The 25,460-nt window shown below is 43.7% G+C and overlaps 1 protein-coding gene across 1 annotated transcript in view; it reads left to right on the forward strand.

Annotated features, from left to right (window-relative positions):
- The window catches only part of LOC128437728 (NLR family CARD domain-containing protein 3), a 75,583-nt gene that overhangs the window by 28,118 nt on the left and 22,005 nt on the right, over window positions 1-25,460 (forward strand). Inside the window, exon 7 of the mRNA XM_053419938.1 lies at window positions 10,744-10,863. Within this exon, the coding sequence (XP_053275913.1) occupies window positions 10,744-10,863 (120 nt within the window). The remainder of the gene's footprint in view (window positions 1-10,743; window positions 10,864-25,460) is intronic.

A 25,460-nucleotide genomic window follows, 5' to 3' on the forward strand; every position in this document is an offset into this window, starting at 1 on the left:
AGCTGATGAAGTGAGTCTCTGTGACACTGATGTCTTCTTCTCTCAACAGGTGGAGGAGGTCTTTGTGGAGATGAGTGTGAAGAGGACAGTGTGTGTGGAGGCTGAAGCAGCAGCAGCTTTTGTGAAGTCCCCAATTTACACAGCATGACTCAGCTTTTCTTTCCTCTTCAAACAAACTGGTGGAAACGTCCTTGGTGCAGGTAAAAGAACAAAATCACCAGTTTGACATAATGGAAACAAGCAGAAGAAAAATGAATGAGACATTTACAGGATGAAGAAGAGTCGATGAAGAGCAGAGCATCGTTAAGTCTCTGAGGAAACTGTTTAATAAACATTTTACTATATTTAATAGAAAACTGACCCGAGGACGTTTTATACAAACGTATATGAAGATTCTTGTTGTACGTTCTCGACCACCACCTCAGAACAACCACCAGGGGGAGACTGTAGCAGGCCTCTGGGAACAGCAGCATGCTGGGAAATAATTGATGATGGGAGGTTCACAGCAGAGACAAGGGACAGAAAGTTTCTGAGAGATGATGTCCTGAAGACAGTGGACATTTTGGGCTTGTTGTGTTGAACAGTTTGTGTTATTTGGTGGAGACACTTGTCTCAACATGATGGTTTCACTTCATGTTCAAGCCCTGGTGGAGGTGTGTGGTCCTCACCTGGACCACGCTGCCGGTCTGGCCTCACGTTTGGGGATCAAGGCTGGAAACAGCAGCTAACACAACCTGAACTACTGTGACAGAACTTCCTCTTCCTCTCAGAACCTTTTTTTTTTGTGGTAATATATTGGAGTAAGTTGAATCTGTTATTTTCACTTATATAAATAAAATCTGAATCTGACTTTGCTTTCTTACTCACTTATCTTACTTGGATTAAAAATAACTAGTGAATAGTTTCACTTCCTGATTGAATCCATTACCCTCTCTCTCTCTCCCTCTCTCTCTCGGTGCATGCTGGGAGTTTGGTGCGTGAGTGGATGTGGTGGGTGTTGTGGATGAAGGGTTTGTGGGTGAGGTAGAGGAAAAGGAGGTGGGAGGTAAAGGGGAAGAAGAGGGTGGTGAAGGTAGTGAACAGGTGGAGGAGAAGACAGGTGGGGAAAAAAGCGTTGAGCAGGATGGAGGGGACAGTCTAAGAAAAGGAGGAGAAGAAGCTTTTAACAGCAGTCAGAAGAAGAAAATGCTAACAGTAAATAATTTTAAATCGTTTTTTACAGCACACAAAAAATCTGCAGCTTAAACTTGAGGGGCACTTCCCAGATCTCGGTCTTTTTATTTCCTCGGCCAGACTCCACGTCAGCCAGAGGGAGGAGTCTGGCCTCACAGACCAGGATGTTTTTAGACTTAAAAAACTGGTGCTCAGAGCAAAGAGACAACTGAGCAGTGATGGAAAGGACAGCAATGTGTGTATTAATTAATTTATTGTTTTCTGTTTTTGTTTCTAACATTTTAAACAACATGGATGTTTTTAAAGTTGGGGTTTTAAACGTGAACGGTGCAAGAGATCAAAAGAAAAGAACCTGTATTTATGAAACTATGAAAATGAAAAAGATTGATGTCATGCTTTTACAAGAAACGCAGAGTGATTTTAATAATGAGTCTGACTGGAGGAGGGAGTGGGGAGGGGAGGCCATTTTAAGTCACAACACTTCCCTGAGCGCAGGGGTGGGCTTCCTCTTCTCCACGGCTTTTAAACCGAACTCGCTGGAGGTCAAACATGTGATCCAGGGGAGGCTTCTTTTAGCCAAAGCTCAGTTCGACCATTTTACTGCTGTTTTTATTAACGTTTATACTCCAGCAACCGGTGCAGAGAGGAAGCAGCTTTTACTGAAAATAAGTGAGATTCTTAATGATTGTGCCATGGAGGATTTTTATTCTTGGGGGGGGATTTTAACTGCACTGAAGATGCGATTTTAGACCGCAACCACGCAGAGCCTCATCCAGCCTCTCAGCACGCCTTAAAGCAGCTGGTCCGTTCTCACGGCATGGTGGACGTGTGGAGGAGGATGCACCCAGACTGCAGACAGTACACCTGGTCCCACATCAGAGAGAGTAGGATCTCCTCAGCCAGGTTAGACAGGATTTATTGTTTTAAACATCATTCTAACATTTTTAAAAGCTGCGCCATCATGCCGGCTGGTTTTAGTGATCATTCACTGCTTTTATGTCATGTTTTTAACAGGAATGTTTTACCCAAGAGCGCCTATTGGCATTTTAATTCTGTTTTAACATTCGATAAGAATTTTAAAGATGTTTTTATGTATTTCTGGGGTGTTTTTAGACAGAGGAAGGGCGAGTTTAGTAATCTTAGGCAGTGGGGGGACCATGGTAAGACACAAATACGCCTATTGTGTCAACAACACACCCTCAATGTCACAAGAGACGCCACCCGATCTATGAAAGATCTAGAGACCGACATAGTGGAACTAGAACATTTAAGTGAGTCCACCGGAAATCGAGGTTATATTGAAAACCTCAAAGAAAAAAAAAATGGCTTTAGCCGACCTGTTAGAACGTAAAGTACAGGGCGCGTTAGTCAGGTCTCGGTTCCTGAACATCAGTGAAATGGATGCTCCAACCAGCTTCTTCAGTCTGGAAAAAAAGAACGGGCAGAGGAGAGTAATCCACACCCTGCTCTCAGACACAGGGGAAGAGCTGATGGAGCCACGCCAGATCAGAGAGCGGGCTGTGAGTTTTTATCAAGCGCTGTACTCTTCTGAGGAAGAACACGCAGGCAGGGAGGAGTTCTGTGAAGAACTACCTCAGATCTCAGAAGAGTCCAACTCACAGCTCGCTGCCCCCCTCCGGATGCAGGAGCTGCTGACCGCCCTGCAATGCATGCAGGGACGGCGGGCTCCTGGCATTGACGGACTGACACCGGAGTTTTATAAAGCTTACTGGGGCATTTTATCACACGATCTTTTACAGGTTTTTAATGAGTGTCTGGCTCCATGCCAGTGTCCTGCAGGAGGGCGGTCCTCACACTGCTCCCAAAAAAAGGCAACCTGCAGGACATCAAGAACTGGCGCCCTGTGTCATTGCTCTGTGTGGATTACAAACTTCTGTCCAAAGCACTGGCCTCCAGGCTGGGGAAGGCTATGGAGCAGGTCATTCACAGGGACCAGACCTACTGCGTGCCCGGCAGGTCCATGGTGGACAATGTCCACCTCATTCGAGACCTTTTGGATGTCTCCAGTTCATTAGATGTAGATATAGGCTTGATTTCCCTAGACCAAGAAAAAGCTTTTGACCACGTTGAACACAGCTTCCTGTGGCAAGTAATGGGGAAGTTTGGGTTCAGCGCTGGCTTCATAGCTAAGATCAAGGTGCTGTACTGTGACGTTGAGAGCGTGTTAAAGATCAATGGCAGTCTGAGTGCTCCTTTCAGGGTAGGTAGAGGTGTCAGGCAGGGCTGTGCTCTGTCAGGGATGCTCTACGCACTCTCCTTGGAACCTCTCCTCCGCAGAATAAGATCCAGCATGCAAGGTGTGTTTTATCCTGGTTTTAGTGGCAACATGATTTTATCAGCGTACGCCGACGATCTTATTGTTTTTATTAAAGACCAGACGGATGTAGATGTTTTAGCCAAAATCTTAAATGATTTTAGCGTGGCATCGGCCGCGAGGGTCAATTGGAAAAAAAGCGAAGCCCTCGCGGTCGGGGAGTGGCCTGGAGGTCTCCCAGTTCTCCCCCAAAACCTGAAATGGAAGAGGGAGGGCATAAAGTACCTCGGGGTGTTTTTAGGAAACGACGACATACATAAGAAGAACTGGGAGAACGTAACAGAAAAAATAGAAAACAAACTGTTAAAATGGAAATGGCTGCTCCCAAAAATGTCTCTTAGAGGGAGGGTACTGGTTTTAAATAATCTTGTGGCATCCCAACTGTGGCACCACCTGATGTGTGTGGAACCCCCCCCCTGGCTTACTTTCCAATGTACAAAAGAAAATGGTGGATTTTTTCTGGGGGGGTCTACACTGGGTGCCACAGGGGGTGCTGTTTTTAGCCAGGGAGGAGGGGGGACAAGGCCTCGTCCACCTAGCCAGCCGGACTGCAACTTTTAGACTTCAATTCATCCAAAAATATCTCACAGGTCCGGCAGATCTGGTGTGGAGAGATGTGGCCAGCAGCATCCTTAGGCGTGCAAATAACCTGGGGTTGGATGATGCTCTGTTTTTAACAGATTCTAAATTATTAAAATTAAGTGGGTTGCCTCCTTTTTATCAAGGTGTTTTTAAATCATGGGCCCTTTTTAACAAAATAAGGTGTCAAAAAGCAGCCTCTCTGTACTGGTTGTTGAGAGAACCACTCGTGAATGGAGCCAGACTGGACGTCAGCGGCACAACAACACCCGGCCTTATGGCGGCGCTGACCCGGTCTGGAACAGTGACCTTACAGCAGCTGGTGGATGCAGTGGGGCCGGCACTCAACAACGCCCAGGCCCTGGGCTCCCTGCTGGGGCTGCAGTCTTCCCGGATGGCCCAGAGGATCCTGGAGCTCTGGACCCAGAGGCTCTCCATCCGAGAAAAGGACCTCCTGAGGGCCTACCAGAGGGGGGAAACCACACCAGAGGCTGCAGACCCCTATCCAGATATTATCCTGAGCCCAGGCCTGGGAGAAAAGACCGGCCCCCTACTAACTGAAATAAACACACAAAAACTAACAATTCACAGAGCGGACAAAGAGACGCTGTACAGAAACTGTGTGAAAAGCATCCACCAGACCGGACTGAGCAACAGACCCCCCACTGTGTGGTCACGGAGGTGGGGGGATCATGGACCCTGCCCGCAGTGGAGGATTTTATACAAACCTCCCCTCAAGAAAAGAACAGGCGACCTCCAGTGGAGAATTTTACACGGCGCCGTCGCTTCCAACGCTTTTATTTCTATTCTTAATCCCACCGTTCTTAACAAGTGTCCATTTTGCGACCTGCGTGAAACTATTTATCACGTTTTTACTGAGTGCAAGAGACTGACAAGTTTCTTCGCTCTTTTAACTGCGGTTTTTAGTGATTTTAACGTCACTTTTACTGAGAAGGTTTTTATCATGGGAGCTGCCTACAACAAAGCAGATAAAGATAAGTGGCAGCTCCTGAACCACCTCTCAGGTGAGGCCAAGATGGCCATTTATATTAGTAGGAAGAGCAGGGTCGAGAAAAGAGACGGGCAGGAAGCGGCGGCGGTGTGGGTGGTAAACCTCCGGGCCAGACTCAGACTCGAGTTCAGTTTTTACACAATGATATCTGATCTCGAGTCTTTTAAAAGAATTTGGTGTTTTAATGACATACTCTGCACCGTCACCAACAATGAGCTGTCCTTTCCACACTTTTTAACAGACTGAGTTTTTTAACAGCAGCACTTTTTGTTTTGTCTATTTATTTGAATAATGTTGCAGGAAAGTGTTTTGTAAAATGAGAAAAATGTAAATAAAGTGCTTGTGAAAAATCAAAATCTCTCTCTCTCTCTCTCTCTCTCTCTCTCTCTCTCTCTCTCTCTCTCACGTATTATATTTAGTGTTACATTATTACCATTAACTTTGTCCCTGTCTCCTCTGAACATGTAGAAACTGTTTAATCTGCTTCAACTGTTCCTAATGTGGGAGAAACCATTTGGAGGGGGCAGACCACCTCACACGTCTGGAACATCATCCTAAAAGTGCTGATTCTGGATTGTTCTGCTCCAGGTGACACAGATTCAGTCCAGAGGAATCCAGCAGAATAAAAACAGACGCAGCATCAGGTTCCCTTTTCCCCGACAGGAACACATTTATTTGAATTTATTTCAAATGATAAAAACAAGGGTTGGTTAACATGAAATGACCACAGGTTGGTTTCTTCTTGTTAGAGTAGAGACAAGGTGTGAACCTGAGGAGACCAGCGTGACGCCTCACCTGTGGGTCAAAGTGAACGCACACGCTGGACAGGAAGTGGACTTTCATTTGTCCTTTGTGTTTCTCGTGTCCATCAGCCACCAGGTTCCCTCGTTCACCCGCCGGCTGGATGTTGTTGTTTGTAAAGAAACATGATCCCCAAAGTTTATTCTTGTTGGCAAAGTGTCACACGTCCGTTCAGCTCCTTCACTCCTTCACACATCCAGAGAGTCTGCTCAATGTTCAACTCTTCACCATCTCTCTTTCCTATATTACAACCTTTTTACAACATCAAAATAGATCAACAACTATGATTAACATATTCCATTATGTAAATACACAATATTTATTGCATTTTCAAATAGACTAGTTTCTTATTTACTCTGACGTCATCATCTTCCCCCTAAGAAAAAATAAATCTGAATAAAAGCACTGGTACCGCGGAGAGACAACAGATGTGTGTAAGGCAAAGACCAGCAGGGGGCGCCACATGGCTGAGAACGGAGAGTCGGCCCTGAACAAGCTCTTCTTCGTGGTCACTTCTCCTGCTTAGTCTCTTTGAATATGTCATTAGTGTTTTAAAGTCAAGCTAAAAGCAAAGTGTAGTGAAGAAGCTCCATGTTCTTCAAACATCTGGCCCTGAAGTGTTCCTCTTGTTTCTGGTTCGCTGCTCCCAGCTCCAATCTGTACAAACTGCAGAGCAAATTCCCAACAGCGCCTCCTGTGGCCACGTCGTGCTTCTCCCACTGGCCACCAGCACCAAGGTCCAACTGGGGATCTGAACTCAGTCGAGATTTAACACGGACTTCCCTGGAGGAGTAAATCCACAGAAAGTGATAACTGATCCCTGATCAGCTCCTCCACAACTCTGCAGCTAAATATCATCAAGACACGGTCCAGAAGAGCAAAGAACACTTCAGCCTCGGACCCAGAGAGAGACGCTGGCTACGTGAACGACAGCTGGTCGCACACATCAGCTTCCTCCTGTTTTACATCAATGTGAACGGCATCCTGATGTGTCACGTGCATGAATGAGCCTCGTGCACAGTGTCTCAGTGGAGCAGATCAGCTCCTGTGCAACATCGAGTGAAGATGGAAATAAAAACGTCCCCAGATGAAGGAGAGATGAGGGAAGAAGAGAAGCAGGAAACCGACCCGATTTGAACGTGACAGTGAACCAGCAGCGAGGCTGAATGTTCCCGTGATTCATCTCGTCCACGATCTATAAAGAAATGATCTTTCTATAGAAAACCAGTGTGGAGACATTCCTCTCTCTGCAGCTCATCTGACTTCACCTGTTACAAAACCAGTGTGGAGACATTCCTCTCTCTGCAGCTCACCTGACTTCACCTGCTTTTGGCCACTGACACGAGAGGATCTAGAGCGCGTACATGAGTTTATTAATTCATGTCCACACTGTAAACAACATGGACTCACACTGTCATCGACTTTACACTGTGTGACCGTAATAACACAATCCACTGAATTACAGTGTGCTGCTGTTTTTTCTCAGTTTCACAGTAAACTGCTGGCAGCAGGGTTCACAGGGATTTAGCGCTTTCTTACTGTCACCTTGATTTACAGTTTAGTGCTGTCCACAAACTAAAACACATATATAGCTGCATTTTCTTATATTTACAGTAAATTATTAGCATCACTCTGTACATTATTGTTTTAAATGAAATTCAATACAATCTCAAATATAGTCCAATGTAATTGAATGTAATAGCAGCATGATGACAGTCAATTCCTATAAATCAAACTCCTCTTTAACAAAACCTTGGTTCCCTGTGTTCATGTGATATTCTGAACAACGTGTACTGAATGATTATGGTAAATGAAATGCAGCAAACACAACTTTCTATAGAAAAGAGCAGACGTGGAAAAACACCAGATCACGTGTACAGGTCTTGAAGGTCTCTTCACACTGACACAATCTGGTAAATCATATGACACATGCTTGATGTAGGAGATAAACAGTCTTTACTGTTGCACAACAGATCCTGTTGTTAGATATTATCTGCACAAGCATTTAAAAAGGGTTCCAGCATTATAGACAACGTGATAATAAGATGCTGCTCTGATACAGTGGATTTACCTCACTGAAATGAGCCTGAGGGCAGATCGGTGGCTTTATATCAGTGAGCTGCTGTATCGTGCAGAATGAGACGTGACGTCATGATATTCACGTGTGTGTGAGTGAACATGGCTTGTTGACAGTGTCAGTCCAAGGGGGGGGGGGGGTGTTTTAATATGTCGTGTCATTGATTCTACAAGTCTCTGATCTCTTTTTTATTTAGGATAGTACAACTGTATATGTTGTTATACATGTCATTGATTAAAGAGACTGAATGGGTTCTCTCCTCTCACACATCACATCCTTCCACCTCCTTGGTGCAGGAGCTACAACGACTCAGAAGAGCTCGTACCTCCGAGGCCCTTTGTTCCAATCAAGCCACATGACTCACACACTCATAGAGATCAGTTCTATCAACATGTCTGAGTTTCTTCATCAAGATCCTCGTCTTATTCTCTGAACGTCAGTGAAAATGAAAACACGTCTCTAAAAGGATTCCTGGACTTCCCCTTTAGTTCAGATCTGTGACAACATTTAATGGGTTCTTTCTTTTCCCATCCTTTACCTCTTCTCCTTCACACCTCTCCCTCTCTCTCTCTCTCTCTCTCTCTCTCTCTCTCTCTCTCTCTCTCTCTCTCTCTCTCTCTCCCCCTCTCTCTCTCTCTGCCCAGTTTACTGCCTCATGTAAACTTGGAGTTGTTCTACATGTTTATGTATTGCTGATCTACACTGATGAGATCTAGACCTGATACTTATTACAGTGGGTGGATTAAAGGCCTGAGTGGAGACGCACACATGAAATGGACCTTGCTTGAAAACACCTGGTATGTGCATATTATCAGTTCTGCCATGTAATTAATAATTATTATTCACGACGATGTATAAATGTGACATGACGTGGCAGAGTTCTGCAGATGGAGTCACACATTCAGCTCTAACACCAAATATAACAACCTTCAAATCACAGGAGGAAACATGGGTTAGGGTTAGCTTCATGTGTATTCATTTATTTTTTAAGAGTGAACCGGTTCAACAGGGAGGAGGAGCCTGAGAACAGGGAGCGGTCGGATTCCATTTTCACCTGGATGAAGAGAGGAAAGGAAAGTGAGCAGGTGAGTGTGAACACAACACACACACACACACACACACACACGCACACACACACACACACACACACACACTCACACACACACACACACACACTCACACACACACACACACACACAGAGTCACGTGATTTCCAGTAACTGCAGAGAGAACCTCCAGTTAAAGTGTTCAGACTCGTTCTAACTTCAAGGAGCAGACGGAGGAGACGTGAAGTCTGAGGCTGGTGAGTGTTCAGCAACATCTATATTATTCATTCATATTATTTCACTGTCACAGACTCTGGGTCAGTTTTCTACTCGTGGACTTTAGATAGAAGAAGATTCAAGATGAACTTCTGTCAGTGAATCAACAGTTTGACTCGACGCTGTGATTGGTTGAGTCCAACACATTAAACCTACAACTGTCTCAGGTAACGTGACAACAGAGTCACAATCATTTTTTGAAACATCATCGTATCAGGCCGTCATGAAGTATCAGGAGAAGACGAGTGTATGCGTCTGTGTGTGTGTGTGTGTGTGCTCCTAGATAGTGCACCAGTCCCGAGGCTCCGTTCCCCGCCCCGCTCACAAAAAAGTTAAAATAATGAAACCTGTAATTATTACTGGTGAACGAATCATCATTCATTCACCGTTATATTCTACAATACTATGCAAGAGCATTTCAGTTGTGTATATGAGCACATTTCACTAGTGTGTGTGAGAGCTTTTCAGTTGTGTGTGTGAGCATATAGTTTTTCAGTACTCGAAAACTTTTTCAGTTTCAACCAAGCTTCAGTATCTGTGTTCGCCTCCTGCTCTCACTATTTGTTTTCACATTTCACCAACCAAAATATATTAGGCTTCAGCGTTTTTATTTATTTCATACATTTCCCACAAATACGGGGAGGACTTAAATAGCCCTAAATAGTTCTTTGTTTAATTTATTTCAAAGTAGGCCTACACTATTTTCTTCTCCTCATCATAAGCATTTGGGGTTTTCCTTTGTTGTAACAGGTAAAAATAGCAATAAAATGTCAACAGTTTTCTTTATTTTCAATAATTTATTTACAACTATATTTTAGTATAGTATAACTTTATATAAAACTTTAACAGCTTTGTTATCAAATATGATATATTATCAAAGTACTGCAATCTAGACTATTATGCAGTTGTAGACACAACACAGGTGGTCCCTGGCCCTGAGAAGGGAAGAAAAGGAGTTTAATGTGGCTATTAAATGTGACTAAAACTAGACTAAAATGTTCTGAGTTTTCGTCGACGAAAACTAGACTAAAACTAGGAAGGATAAAAATGACTAAATGTGACTAAAACTAATATGCATTTTCGTCTAAAGACTAAGACTAAGACTAAATCAAAAATAGCTGCCAAAATTAACACTGATTTGAAGAAACACTGAGTTTAAGCACCTGGCTTCATTGTGTGTGTTTGAGCTCACTGTGTTTTTCCTCTCAGACTGAAGATGAGTGGTTATGAGGAGGAAGAGGACAGAGCAGAGTCTCCAGGGACCAGCTGTCTGTCTCTGAAGAGGGACCGGTCCATGAGTCCTCCTCTAAACTTCAGTAATGAACCTGGACCCTCACACACAAAGTAAGAGACCTGCTACAAACATGTGAATCTCCAAACTGAATCCTCAGAGAATGAACCAGTGAATGATGTGTTCTGAATAAAAACATGTTTGTGTTTGCAGAGGTCAGGACCACAGACTGAGAGCAGAGTCTCCAGGGTCCAGCTGTCTGTCTCTGAAGAGGGACCGGTCCATGAGTCCTCCTCTAAACTTCAGTAATGAACCTGGACCCTCACACACAAAGTAAGAGACCTGCTACAAACATGTGAATCTCCAAACTGAATCCTCAGAGAATGAACCAGTGAATGATGTGTTCTGAATAAAAACATGTTTGTGTTTGCAGAGGTCAGGACCAGAGACTGAGAGCAGAGTCTCCAGGGTCCAGCTGTGTGTCTCTGAAGAGGGACCGGTCCATGAGACATCCTCCATGCTTCAGTAATGAACCTGGACCCTCACACACAGAGTAAGAGACTGTTTCTACTGTGACCTGCTCTGAAGAGGATCTAGTTTCCTCTAGTGTGGCCCCTGCATTAGGACACAGCTTCATTGAAGTTGGTGACTAATCTCTCAGAATCACTCAAAGAGCTCAGACCTCCACCAAGAACCAACACGCTCCTTATGAAACCACTTTGAAATCCACTAGAGACTCATTTTGATATGGATCCACACCAAATTCCACACACTGGTAAACATCACCCCCCCCCCCCCCCCCCGATCTGGTTCACAGACCACAACCTTCCACCAAGTATACTGGTAATCTGTGGATTTTATAATCCCACTAACGAACCAACCAACACACAAACATACTGGGTGAAAACAAAACCTCCTTGACAGAAGTGATGTCAACCTGTGACTGTGACATGTGAGTTATCAGGAAATGTCTTCACAGGGAGAGGAAGAGGAGTCATGTTTCTGAGGAGGAGCAGTCGTCCTGCTGTGCTTCGTGTCAGGACGTCCTGAAGGATCCAGTCTCCACCAGCTGTGGACACTGGTTCTGCAGACAGGGCATCACCTCATACTGGGACCAGTCTGGTTCTTCAGGAGACTCCTCCTGTCCCCAGTGTGGACAAAGATCCAGACCAGGAGCTGGAGGTCAGACAGCCGGTCAGAGCAGCACTGTACATGTGTCTGCTGATGTCTTCACTTCTGACATCAGCACATGTGGTTTTATTTTGTTCCTTCATACAGCATCAACATTTAACATCGTTAGAAAAGCACAAAGTTAAAAAGCTTTTATTTTCTGTAGTTTTTCTGAATCTGATGAAAACAATCAGCAGATTCTCAGATTCTCTGTCTCTCACATTGTTTCTTGTCTTTCAGCAGATCGTGGTCTGCAGGAGGTTTTAGATGAACATAAGCTCAGTGTGAGGAGGAGATGTGAACATGTGACCGAAGGAAGTGATGAAACAGGAAGTAGAACCCTCCTCAACAGGATCTACACTGAGCTCTACATCACAAAGGGACAGAGTGAAGAGGTTAATACTCAACATGAGGTGAGGCAGCTTGAGACGGCTTCCAAGAAGAAGATCCTCCAGGACACTCCCATCAAGGTCCACGACATCTTTAAAGCCTCCACTGACCAGCAGAGCAGCATCAGAGTCGTCCTGACCAACGGCGTCGCTGGTGTTGGAAAAACCTTCTTGGTGCAGAAGTTCACTCTGGACTGGGCAGAGGGTTTAGAGAACCAGGATGTGGGTCTGCTGGCTGTGCTTTCGTTCAGGGAGCTGAACCTGGTGAAGGACCAGCAGCACAGTCTTCTCACGCTGCTCCATGTTTTCCATCCAGCGTTACAGAAGCTCACTGCAGAGACGCTCACTGTCTGTAAACCTTTGTTCATCTTTGACGGCCTGGATGAAAGCAGACCTTCTCTGGACTTCAACCACATGGAGCTTGTGTCTGAGGTCACACAGAGGTCATCAGTCAACGTGCTGCTGACAAACCTCATCCGGGGGAATCTGCTTCCCTCGGCTCTCGTCTGGATAACCTCCAGACCTGCGGCGGCCAATCAGATCCCTCCTGCCTGTGTCGACAGGGTCACAGAAGTACGAGGCTTCACTGACGCCCAGAAGGAGGAGTACTTCAGGAGGAGGTTCAGTGATGAAGAGCTGTGCAGCAGAATCATCTCACACGTCAAGACGTCCAGGAGCCTCCACATCATGTGTCAAATCCCAGTCTTCTGCTGGATCAGTGCTACAGTTCTGGAGCACATGTTGACCACAGACCAGAGAGGAGAGCTGCCCAAGACCCTGACTGACCTGTACTCACACTTCCTGCTGGTTCAGACAAAGAGGAAGAACAACAAGTACGGTGAGGGACATGAGACGAGTCCACAGCAGCTGACGGAGGCTGACAGGGACGTTCTCCTGAAGCTGGGGAGGCTGGCACTTAAACATCTGGAGGAAGGAAACATCATGTTCTACCAAGAAGACCTGGAGCGGTGTGGTCTTAATGTCACAGAGGCCTCGGTGTACTCAGGAGTTTGTACTGAGATCTTCAGAAGAGAGTGTGTGATCTTCCAGAAATCAGTCTACTGCTTTGTTCATCTGAGCGTTCAGGAGTTTCTGGCTGCAGTCTACATGTTCCACTGTTACACCAAGAGGAAGAAAGAAGAAATCAACAACTTCTTGGGAAAGTGTAAGAACACACTCAGTACCTCCTCCCTTGATGACCTCCTGAAGAGAACCATGGAGAGATCCCTCACCAGTACAAATGGTCATCTGGACCTGTTTGTTCGCTTCCTTCACGGCCTCAGTCTGGAATCCAACCAGAGAGTCTTAGGAGGCCTGCTGGGTCGGACAGAGAACAATCCAGAGATCATCCAGAGAATCATCAACAACCTGAAGGAGATGGAGAGTGGTAACAGATCTCCTGACAGAAGCATCAACATCTTCCACTGTCTGACTGAGATGAACGACCACTCAGTTCATCAGCAGATGAAACAGTTCCTGACGTCAGAGAACAGATCGAAGAAAAAACTCTCTGAGATCCACTGCTCAGCTCTGGCCTACATGCTGCAGATGTCAGAGGAGGTTCTGGAAGAGTTGGACATGTTGGAGTTCAACACATCAATCCAGGGTCGATGGAGACTGATCCCAGCTGTGAGAAACTGCAGGAAGGCTCGGTGAGTCCAGACATGATCAATAACATGTTCAATCAGTGGAGATGAGTCGTTCTTCAACTACACTCAGTGTTAAATGATCCTCATTGTTTTGGGCAGCGTGGTGTTGCAGTGGTCAACACTGTTAGTGCAGCCTTTCTGTGAGGAGGAGGTTCTCCTGGAGACTGCAGGGTTTTCTCTGGGTTCTCAAGGTTCCTCAACAAACCATGAGACATGTGTGTGTGTGTGTGTATGTGTGGGTTTGTCTTCCGACATTACCTTGAAAAAAATAAAATAAAAATACTAACAATTTTTTTGAAACTATCAATTTAGTAACACTTAAATGGCACTTAGTTATAGCCCTTTTTTTTGCTTTATTTTTGAAGAAATTGTACATTTTTTAATCTTGTTGTCCTGGGTCTGTACCTACGGGGTTGAATGCACTTATTGTAAGTCGCTTCGGATAAAATCGTCAGCTAAATAAAATGTAATGTAATGTGTGTGTGTGTGTGTGTGTAATAAAGAATTATGTATTATGTACATTCTCATTGTTCTCATTAATGTGAACAACTACATCTTATGTGGAGAGTGAAATCCAATGTGATTACTGTACTGGAGTTTGAGGCTTCAGACATACAACCATGTGGGGTCCAAGGGAGGTTATTGTATATATTGTATATATATATAAATATATATATGATCAAACAGCTAGCACAGTGTGAGGAGACGATCACTGAATCAGTGTTTTGTATGAGAATCACTGACGGTTCTTTGAAATTTAAGAAGCAGGAAATATAGTTCATTCTTCTTTCTGGTCAAACTAGAGTTCCCATTCTGCGTTTGTCCTCCACCACCAACCAGTTCAGTGTCCGTCCCTCCAGGTTCCTGACGTGTTGACTTAATATGAGATCACTTTTTTTTTTAACAAAGAGGGGATTTACCAGGGTGAGGGTCAAATGATCACGTTTTGTATGAATGTTGTGTTTTCTGATTTAATTCACACAGATTTGATATTTTCTTTAATTACAGACTCGGGGGTTGGCGACTCTCAGAGACTCACTATGAAGTCGTGGCCTCAGCTCTGAAGTCAGACCCCTCACATCTGAGAGAACTCGAGCTGAGTGATAACGAGCTGCAGGATTCAGGAGTGAAGCTGCTGTGTTCTGGACTGGAGAGTCCAAACTGTCGACTGGAGACTCTATGGTCCTTAAATCCTTCTTCACTTTTCAGACTTTCTTTCTTATTGTGTTATTATTTATTTAAATTGTCTCAGCTCTGCTCTGCTCACTGTCCCTCAGTCATCTGTCACTCACCCAGCCTGTCAGTCACGTCCACCTCATCAACTCCATTCACCTGCACTCACCTGCTCCTGATCACTAAGAAAGTGTCAGTAAATAACATGTGGACTGAGGCCGAGTACTCGTCTTCGTCAGGTTTTCAAAATAAGACACATTCTTATTGAAACACGATGGACAGTTGATAAGTATAGAAACAAACAGGAAGTGACATCAGGAGCCATCCCTACTTTAAACAGTGTTTAATTACACAAACCTGCTCAGTGACCAACACACAGAGAAGAAGCTGATAAATTAAACAATGGTCCAACATGTCTGATCTGATATTTATCTTCAGGTCGCAGACTGGACTGAGGTCAGCAGCATGTTGAGAGTCTGTGTTGACATGATGACGATCCACAACAACAGGAGGACACATTCTAATATTCATATTTCTTTATCCAGGTTGAATCACTGCAGACTGTCAGAGATCAGCTGTTCTTCTCTGGCTTCAGCTCTGAGGTCAAACCCCTCTCATCTGAGAGAACTGAATCTGAGCTACAACGACCTGCAGGACTCAGCAGTGAAGGAGCTGTGTGGTTTTCTACATAGTCCAACCTGTCGACTGGAGACTCTGAGGTCAGTTCACTGCCTGACTTTTGTCGATCTCATATCTTTAAACAGCATTTATACACAATTTATCTAATTTAATTATAATTTAACATAATTCCCCTTTATACATAACTTAAATTCATTAATTAATTAATCTGTCATATAAATTAAATATTCAGCTACTTGTTAAAACACTGAGTTTAGTTCTGGATTTCCTAAACTGATCTGCAGGACAGAGACCGGGTCCAAATAATCTATTAGTACTGAATCAGGACTCGTTTTTAGTCCAACATGTCTGATTTCATATTTATCATCCATGTTATGAGTCTGTGTGACATGAATATGTGTCTATTATTTTCACTCATGAACTCAGTTTAATTCAAAGTTTTATTCTCTCTCCAGGTTGAGGAGCTGCAGTCTGTCAGAGATCAGCTGTTCTTCTCTGGCTTCAGCTCTGAGGTCAAACCCCTCTCATCTGAGAGAACTGGATCTGAGTAGAAACGACCTGCAGGACTCAGGAGTGAAGGAGCTGCTTGATCTTCAGCAGAGTTCAACCTGTCGACTGGAGACTCTGAGGTCAGTAGATGGTTGGAGTCAGTCCACGCTGCTTTCATCAGTATTTTACTAAAAACAGTCAGAATCACAGATCCAGGGTCTTTTAGCCTGATGTTGTCATACTCACAATTCTAGTCAGAATGTGAGTCTGATACCGCTCCATTGGGCTGTGATTATGGGGCGTGTTTCAACCGAACCAGGAAATAAAATTCCTCTTCGCTCAATTGGATAGACCTACAACCAATCAGAGCAACGTAGTATGTGACGTATGTAAAGCGACGCATAGTTGTTGTCAACAGACCTCAACTGCACGCACGCTGGAAGAAGTAGAAGAAGATCAATAAAAACGATATTTGCCGGGATTGTAAAAATTGAGAGAAACAGTTAATGTAACAGCCCCCTCCCCCCCGAACATGACGCAGAGTTTCTCTAATGATGGCACACGGCTCTTTATTGTTCTCTTCATCGTAGCCGTAAATACACCATAAAACTGGAATGACATTAAGTACACGATATTTTAATCCATAAAACCAAACACAAACGTTAAAATACAATAAATAAAAAAATCACCACGAGACATGTCTGATGCGTTAACGAGACAGCGACTGCCGTTCCGTGCTACCTGCAGCAAAGTAAATGGGACCAGCTTCCTTACCTCGTTCTGCTTGCGAGGGGTGTTAAACTATAGTTTTTGAGAAATGCCGCACAGCCCGCGTCCGGTCGTTGTTCCTGCTCCTATCCTTGTGCCGGCGCAGTACGGCAGGTGTCTTATTGCACTGGTCCGCAAGCGAGGGATCTGGTGCGTCTATTAACATGGTCCGCTCCTTAAACTGCAGGTATTTATGCGAGGGGAGTCGCTATGTGTAAAACAATAATAAAACGGTTGGAACGCGACATTCCCGTGTCCCATCTTCTTCGCGACCATCGGGGCCAGCTGATAGATTAAACTTTTTCCGATCGTAGGAAGGACGGCAAAAACATAATTTCGATCTACAAATGCCTTGATGGCGTTTCTCTGTTCCTCTTTCAGAATTAATGCGCTGTCGATGTCTCCTAAAACAGACTCAATGGCAGCATCTTCACATCTCAGCGCTCCAGCGGCAGGCATGTTTGTGGAAAACCCAAGCGTTCAACCCAAGCGTTCTTTGATGACGTAGTTGATTACGTTACCGTTGATCATCTGTCCGTCATCGTATAAAGCCCGCCCTGACAATCTGATTGGCCCAGTCGGGTTAAATTTCTCCCCAACGAAGCGACTCCAGACCGAACTTCCCGACCTCAAATGTTGTGGGCGGGGCTGAATTCGTCTGGCATCCAGGCTAAGGGTCTGTGCTACCAAGCAGGATTTGTGGTTATCAGGTTAACTTCAGGTTTAGTTTTTTCAGTTCTACGAAGCTCGTCCACTTCTTAACGAGGTAAATCACCATGGTAACTTCTGATGAACGGCTAACCTGCTCCAGGTTAAGTTGGAGATCAACCCGTATAGAAGCTCCGCCCACTGACCACACTGACTCTACACTGTTGTGTGGTGCACACTCTCCTTAAAGGGACGGATAAGGGAAGTTTAAATCAACGTCTGGTTGGTTCAGTTGATCTCTGACTCGCCCAGAACATCTCAATGTCTCCAGACTCATCCTGTCACCAAAACACCAGTGGACCTCAGTCAGCTTCCTGGAGACAAGTCCATGTGTCTTTATTGAGTAGTGATGTCTCCTCAGAGACAGTGTGTGTCCTCAGAGACAGTAAGTCAGTATGTTTCCTCAGAGACAGTGAGACAGTTTGTGTCTTCTTGTCTTCCACTCGTCTTGTTAGTAAACACCAGATTCAGATCTCGTGGCCTCGACTTATTTGTCTCTTTCACACGTTATTATGTCGTGGTCCCGTGATATATTTTCACCAGATGCCACCAGGGGGCGCTGTAACTTACACAAGCTGGACCACAGCTGACAGCCTCACTCGAGGAACAGAGACGATGTCGTCTTAATCTGATCTGAGACAGTTTGTCCTCTCACTTCATCAGTGAAGAACTGATCAGGTGGATATTTGTCACAGCTCTGAGATCAGTGGGACTGAAGCCTTTCCTCATCACATGGTAACCAGGAGCTCTTTATACAGAGCAGAACCTCTGCTGAGGTCCATCTGTCTCCTCTGGTCCCAGTTTGTCAGAAGCAGATGTTCATCAACACACAGTGAAACATGGCTTCACCTGTAACAGCAGTAAATCCACCTCTCAGGTGTCCACTCTGCACTTTGACATGCAGAGGACACACACTGAGCTCTTAGCGTGTTCATTCCAACACGTGAACATGAAGCAGAGAGGAAGCTGCTCCACCTCTGAACAGGACTGAAGTCCCTACTGCTCTTTCTACTGGATGAGCTGCATCACTGACTCACAGCTGATGAAGTGAGTCTCTGTGACACTGATGTCTTCTTCTCTCAACAGGTGGACGGAGGAATCTTAGTGGAGCTGAGTGTGAAGAGGACAGTGTGTGTGGACGGAGGCTGAGCTGTGTCCTGAGGATCCAGAGGCTGAAGCAGCAGCAGCTTGTGTGTAGTCTCCAATCTACACAACCCCTAATCTGCATGTGTTTGTGAGATTTATCCGGAGCACCTGGAGAAAACACGGGGAGAACATGCAGACTCCACACAGGAAGACCCCATCTGAACCGGATTCAAACCAGCAACCTTCTTGCCCCGATTGTGTTTATTCACATGAATATTGTGTTATTTAAATGACACAACACAATAAGAATATATAAACCCTCTATAAAGAGTCACATACAGTGTGTTTAAGTTAGTCTTTTTTATTGTCCACCTTTGTCCCTCAGTATGTCTCCATGTGTGTAGAACCACATTCTGTGTATATGTTTGTTTATGATCTTAAAATTCCTGGATTCATGACACAAATTGATTTAGTTCAACACAAAATTAAACACATTGAAATCACTTTGAGTTTAAAATCAGAGTTTTGTCTTTGACACAAAAGATCAAAACTCTGGACTTAAAAATGGGACGTTTTCATTTCTGCATCAGGTGCAGAGCGGTGGTGGCTTTTCTAATTTTGACCCACAGGTGGCGCTGCAGTATAACAGCATCACATCCCAGTCAAAGCCTTTATATTCAGTCTATGAGTCAAACACATGGATCATTTCCTCTGTGACAAACCAGATGTAACGAGAAGAAAAACATCTCAGAGAGAAAAGTTCTGTTTCTACTTGTTTCTGCTTTAATGCTCAATAAACATCCTTCCACCGACTTCACTGGAATCATGACTCAGCTTTTCTTTCCTCTTCAAACAAACTGGTGGAAACATCTCGTCCTTGGTGCAGGTAAAAGAACAAAATCACCAGTTTGACATAATGGAAGCAAGCAGAAGAAAAGTGAATGAAACATTTACAGTATGAAGAAGAGTTTATGAAGAGCAGAGCATCTTTAAGTCTCTGAGGAAACTGTTCAATAAACATTTCACCATATTTAATAGAAAACTGACCCGAGGACGTTTTATACAAACGTAGATGAAGATTCTTGTTGTACGTTCTCAACCACCACCTCAGAAAAACCACCAGGGGGAGACTGTAGCAGGCCTCTGGGAACAGCAGCATGCTGGGAAATAATTAATTATGGGAGGTTCACAGCAGAGACAAGGGACAGAAAGTATCAGAGAGATGATGTCCTGAAGACAGTGGACATTTTGGGCCTGTTGTGTTGGACAGTTTGTGTTATTTTGTGGAGACACTTGTCTCAACATGATGGTTTCACTTCCTGTTCAAGCCCGTCTTAGTTCTTTGTGACTTCAGGATAAGAAATGTTTGACAGAGTCAGTTCCAGACAGGCTCAAGTCCTCACTGTGTGGAGAGGTCATCATGTGACTTTGTAATGATCCTCAACACACGTGTGTCAGTGTAACATGTGACTGTGACGCCATGTTCATGAACACGCTGCTCTAACATCTGTCCAGCAGATGTTGAAGCTCTGAGGTCCACTTCCTCTGCAGCAGAGTGAGACCATCATCTCTTCATGGAGCTGTGCACCAGGCTGGTGTCACGTGACCAAACACAAAGTGTGAACAACACGTCTCCAAAGGATCCGTTAGAATTCCATCAAACACATTCATGGGATATACTTTATACTTAGAAGGAAAAGCTTGTGATCATTATGAAATTCTACATCTGATCAATATGTCTCAATATAAACAGCCTGTCAGCAGATCAATACGTTTATTTTTGATTCTTTGTCAGTTGATTTCATTCCTTCACCAAACAAAACCATTTAAATGCAAAACACAAAACCTCTAATTAATGAAAAGGAGCAGAAAGAAGAATAATCTGATGTAATCTGCTGCTCGTTCACAAGACGCTCATCAGCTCAGTAGCTTCAGCTTCAGTTTAGTTACTTTAAGGTTCAGGTTTCGGTTAGATTCAGGTTTAGGTTCAAGTCTAAAATCTCTCTCTCTCTCTCTCTCTCTCATGTAAACTTGTAGTTGTTCTACATGTATTTATGTATTGCTGATCTACACTGATGAGATCTAGACCTCATACTTATTACAGTGGGTGGATTACAGTTTTTCACAATTGTTAACACACGTTTTTCAAAACAATAACGGCTTTCTCAAAACTGCACACAGACAACTGAAAACCTCACACACAAAATGCTAAACCTGACACTCCCTTTGCAAGATGACTCTCTGCCATCAAATCTCTCACCTGTTCACAAAATGGAACTCGTGTTTTCATTTGGTACACACAGCCATATTTTCAAATGAGACACACATACCATTCATTGGGAACACACAACTAAGCATCTGCTTGCACACTACCAAGCATTTACAGCACACTGAAGTGCAAAATGGAAAACACAATCATCAAAATGGAACACACCATATGAATGAATGAGCCATTTCTCCTTTTGTAAAATGTCTCAGTGTAGGCCTACTTTTTTCATAGTCAAACATAAACCAGCACAAATATGCAGCATAAAAAGGTTTATTTCGGTACACACAGAGAACAGTACAGTACTGTAAACTGGCTTACTCAACACCCCCCCCCCCCCCTTCACAAAAATTACAGTTTTTCACAATTGTTAACACACGTTTTTCAGAACAATAACGGCTTTCTCAAAACTGCACACACACAACTAAAAACCTCACACACACAATGCTGACAGGCCTCGACACTCACGTCGCCACAGGCCTCCTCCATGGCTTGGAGCAGTGGGACCCGGTCCTGTGGGTTCCGTTCATATACCTTCCACCTCCAAGCTGAAAATAACTCCTCAATGGGATTCAGGAAAGGAGAATAAGGTTGAAGGTATAGAACAGAGAAAAGTGGGTGGTCCTGGAACCACTCCCGCACTTGAGCAGCCCGGTGGAAGCTCACATTGTCCCAGATAACAACGTGATCAATCCGCTGTGGGTCATCTGTCGAGGAGACGGGCAGCGTTATAGGCCCCTAGGTGGGTGTGACGGTGCAACATCCCATGGTGATTCATTGCAGCACACATTGTGATGTTCCCACCACGCTGGCCGGGGACCTCAACAATGGCCCGCTGGCCAATGAGGTTTCTGCCCCGTCGCCTCCTCTTCACCAGGTTGAATCCTACCTCATCAATAATGATGTACTGGTACAACACATGAGCTGTGTCATGCTCCTGGATCCACTGACACAGACAGCATGAGAATGCAAGTTACAGTATGGACACAGAGAGGTCAACACAGTGGGCTACAGTGAGACACTGTAGAAAATGAACAATATTGGATTACAGGTACAATACATGCATGTGTCAGTGCTGAATGTTGGTACTTACAAGCACAAGCTCTCACCATAACTCCTTCATGCCTGTGTTCCGTTCTAATGGGACCCTGAACACTTGTTTCATCCGCATGGCATTCCTATGAAGAATACAGTCCAATGACGGTCTGGAGGTTTCTAAATGCAGCATGGTCAGCCAGGATCCTAGTTTTTATTTGTCTGAGTGTGATAGAGTTGTTCTCACGAACCATATCTACAGTTTCAGTCTCCTGTTCGGCTGTGTAAATGCTGTGAAAATGCTCAACAGACCTGAATGTTTAGAGATTTGAGTATTTGTGTGTTGTAGGTTGATGCTTTGAGATTTTACTTGAGAAGTGTGTGCAACAACTGAACATTGTGTGTAGTGTTTTGACAACAAGGTGATGTGTAATTGACATCAGAGTGTAAACAAGGAAAGTCAGAGTCTAATGCAGATAAGGGAGTGTGAAGTAGTGCCAAATTGGGCCGAGCGATTGGTAAATTAAGTGAAGGTTGTGCAAATTGTGCAGAATTTTAGCTTTTTGTGTGTTAACAACTGAGAAAAACTGTAAAGGCCTGAGTGGAGACGCACAAATGAAATGGACCTTGCTTGAAAATACCTGGTTTTTGCATCTCATCAGTTCTGCCATGTAACTAATAATTATTATTCACGACAATGTATATTAAAGAATTCTAGTTTCGATGGTTTTCTTCCTTCATGTGTTAGAGTTTAGTATTATGTGTTTATACATAAACAAATGTTTTTTTTTCTTTTAAGCAAATAATAACAGTTTTTTTAACGTCACGATTCTCCATTAAGCTTTGAGATCAACTTGTTTTATACTGTATGTGAATAAAACACTAAATGACAACTTACATGTCAAATAAATCCAATGAAAAGATGATTCAGGCTTTGGTCAAGTTTTCTGTGAAATAGAATTTACACTCACATCACTTTCATTTCTTGTTTTCATAGAATGTAGTTTCTATGGTGGAATTCCAGTTAATCCAGTTTAGACTTGATGGCAGAAACTTGGACTATGGGCAGAGAAGGTCTCTGGTTCGTCTCTGGTTCGATTCCACGGAGAGACAACAAAAAGACAAACCTGGATTGATCTGTCCAAAAATCCAAGAGTCTCCCTACCCTGTCTAGTGCCCTTGAGCAAGGCACCTTACTCCCCCAACATCTGCTCCCCGAGCGCCGTACATGGTCGCTCACTGCTCTGTGTGTCCTGCACCAGATGGGTCAAAAGCAGAGGTTAAATTTCCCTACCTGTGCATGAGTGGGCCTGTGCATGTCTGTGCATGTGTTTGGGATAATAAATTAATCTTAATCTTAATCTTAATCTTAATGTTGTCTGCAGGCAGGTACTATGACTCTTTGCAGACACCTTGTGGTCAAACACTGTTACTTTTGGGATGCAAATCTCAGCAGTTATTGAAATACACAACGGTCAAATGATGCATCACAATGCAGCTGTATTTCTCTAGACCCTATGACTGGACTGTATGAATGTGACCTGACGTGGCAGAGTTCTGCAGATGGAGTCACACATTCAGCTCCAACACCAAATATAACAACCTTCAAATCAAAGGAGGAAACATGGGTTTGAGCTCAGGCTTCACTTAATGGAGGAGGGCCGTTTGGGAGTTTTCCACATTTTAACAAACTATTGACGTATCAGACCGATCGCAAGGAAACACGTCTTTATCGTGTTCACATGATGAAGACGTGTTTGACTCCAGAGTTTCTGAGGCTCATTTAAACATCATGATGAATCACATTGTACGGCTCAGTCCCAGGAGACGCTCCCAGTCAGGACTCAGTTTTAAAGTGAAGATCTGGATTCATGATGTCACACCGTCAATTATTCACTAAAGACATGATCCTAAGTTTGTTATCTACATCATAACTTCACAATAAAACATGAACTGTGTATGAATTGGACTTTGAACTGGGTGGTTTCAAGAGTGAATTGGTTCAACAGGGAGGAAGAGCCTGAGAACAGGGAGCGGTCAGACTCCATTTTCACTTGGATGAGCAGCAGGAAGGAAAGTGAGCAGGTGAGTGTGAACACAACTTTCTGAAACTTTCACTGTGTCACTCTCACACCTGCTGTTAACATCCGTCTGCTGATCACATGACTCTAACATGTCAGTTCACACCTGGTGACAGACGTCATGTGATCGGATCCCAGAGACAGATGTGAACAGCAGGAATGGATCAAAGAGCCTTCAAAGGACTAATTAACAGAGTTAACTCACAGTTTCACTTTTTATCTTCATCTGTTCATCAAGTGTTTAATAACACAACGTGTTTTCACAATCATACATTACAGCACTGGTCACCAACCAGTCCAGAGTCTTCACTGTGGATCCCAGTAAAGCTCTGGACTCACTGGCTGAGGTGTGAGGAACATCGACCTGCAGAGCCAGGTACACACACACACACACACACACACACACACACACTCACACAAACACACACACATATATATGTAACTTCATACTGGTTTTGTGTGATTTTTAAAGTGAATATAAAGTTGAAGAGCTTGTATTTGACCTTCATTTGGGCACAAAGCCATAGAACTGAGTGGAGACACAGAGTGCTGCTTCAAGCTGCTGACTGATGTGCTCTCAGTGTTACTGTCTATAAAGTTTTGTAATTCATTTCCAGCCTTTATGACGTGAACATGATACTAGATCTTGAGTTTCTTCTCTTAGTGGCCGGGGGTTGAAGGACACATGAACCTTTACAAGCTTGTATTAATTAACTTTATTGTAGTTTATTGGTTTGAGTGTGGATCAGGATATGCTCAAGTTGAAAAAATACTTTTTTATTCAACGTTTGTTTCTGGCTATGCAGGTTTATTGGTAGATTTACAATGACATAAACCAATATAACATGAAAGGGAACTTTATTATTGTACTTGTACAATAGTAAAAATCCGCACCCTTATTGGCTGGTACCCTAAAAAATATATAATCATATTATTAATTTAATAATGTTCTCAATGGAATGGTTGAAACTGGCTGAATAAATCGAGTGATTGACTGAAATATCCAAAATTAAGGGAGGCTTCCTGAGGTCACCTGTCAAGAGAGAGAGAAGATAGAGAGAGAGAGAGAGAGAGACTATTGTCCTTCACCTGAAGTTTTTTTACTTTTAATATCAGCCTTCCTGAGGTTTCTGATGTGATCACTGTATTTCCTTGTATTTAAGAAGTCCTGTGTACTCAAATAAATAACTGTACTACAAGCTATGAAGTACTGCATCATTTCACAATGAGAACATAAAAAAAAGAAAAATAATGAATTGATTCAGTCGACAGAAAAGCCGGAGTACTTTTATTTGGAAATGGGTAGACCACAGGAAGTGTTGCAATAATTTGTGTTTGTGACGTTTTCAACAGATAAACATTGAAACTGGTGTGAAAGATCATTTCACTGTGTTCTGCTGTAAACTGAGCACAGAACCAGAAGGAAATAGATCAGACCTTGAATATCTAGAAGAGCAGTGTGGCCTGAACCACAACT

Source organism: Pleuronectes platessa, chromosome 4 (genome assembly GCF_947347685.1).
Source record: "Pleuronectes platessa chromosome 4, fPlePla1.1, whole genome shotgun sequence".
In the NCBI taxonomy this organism is placed as follows: domain Eukaryota; kingdom Metazoa; phylum Chordata; class Actinopteri; order Pleuronectiformes; family Pleuronectidae; genus Pleuronectes; species Pleuronectes platessa.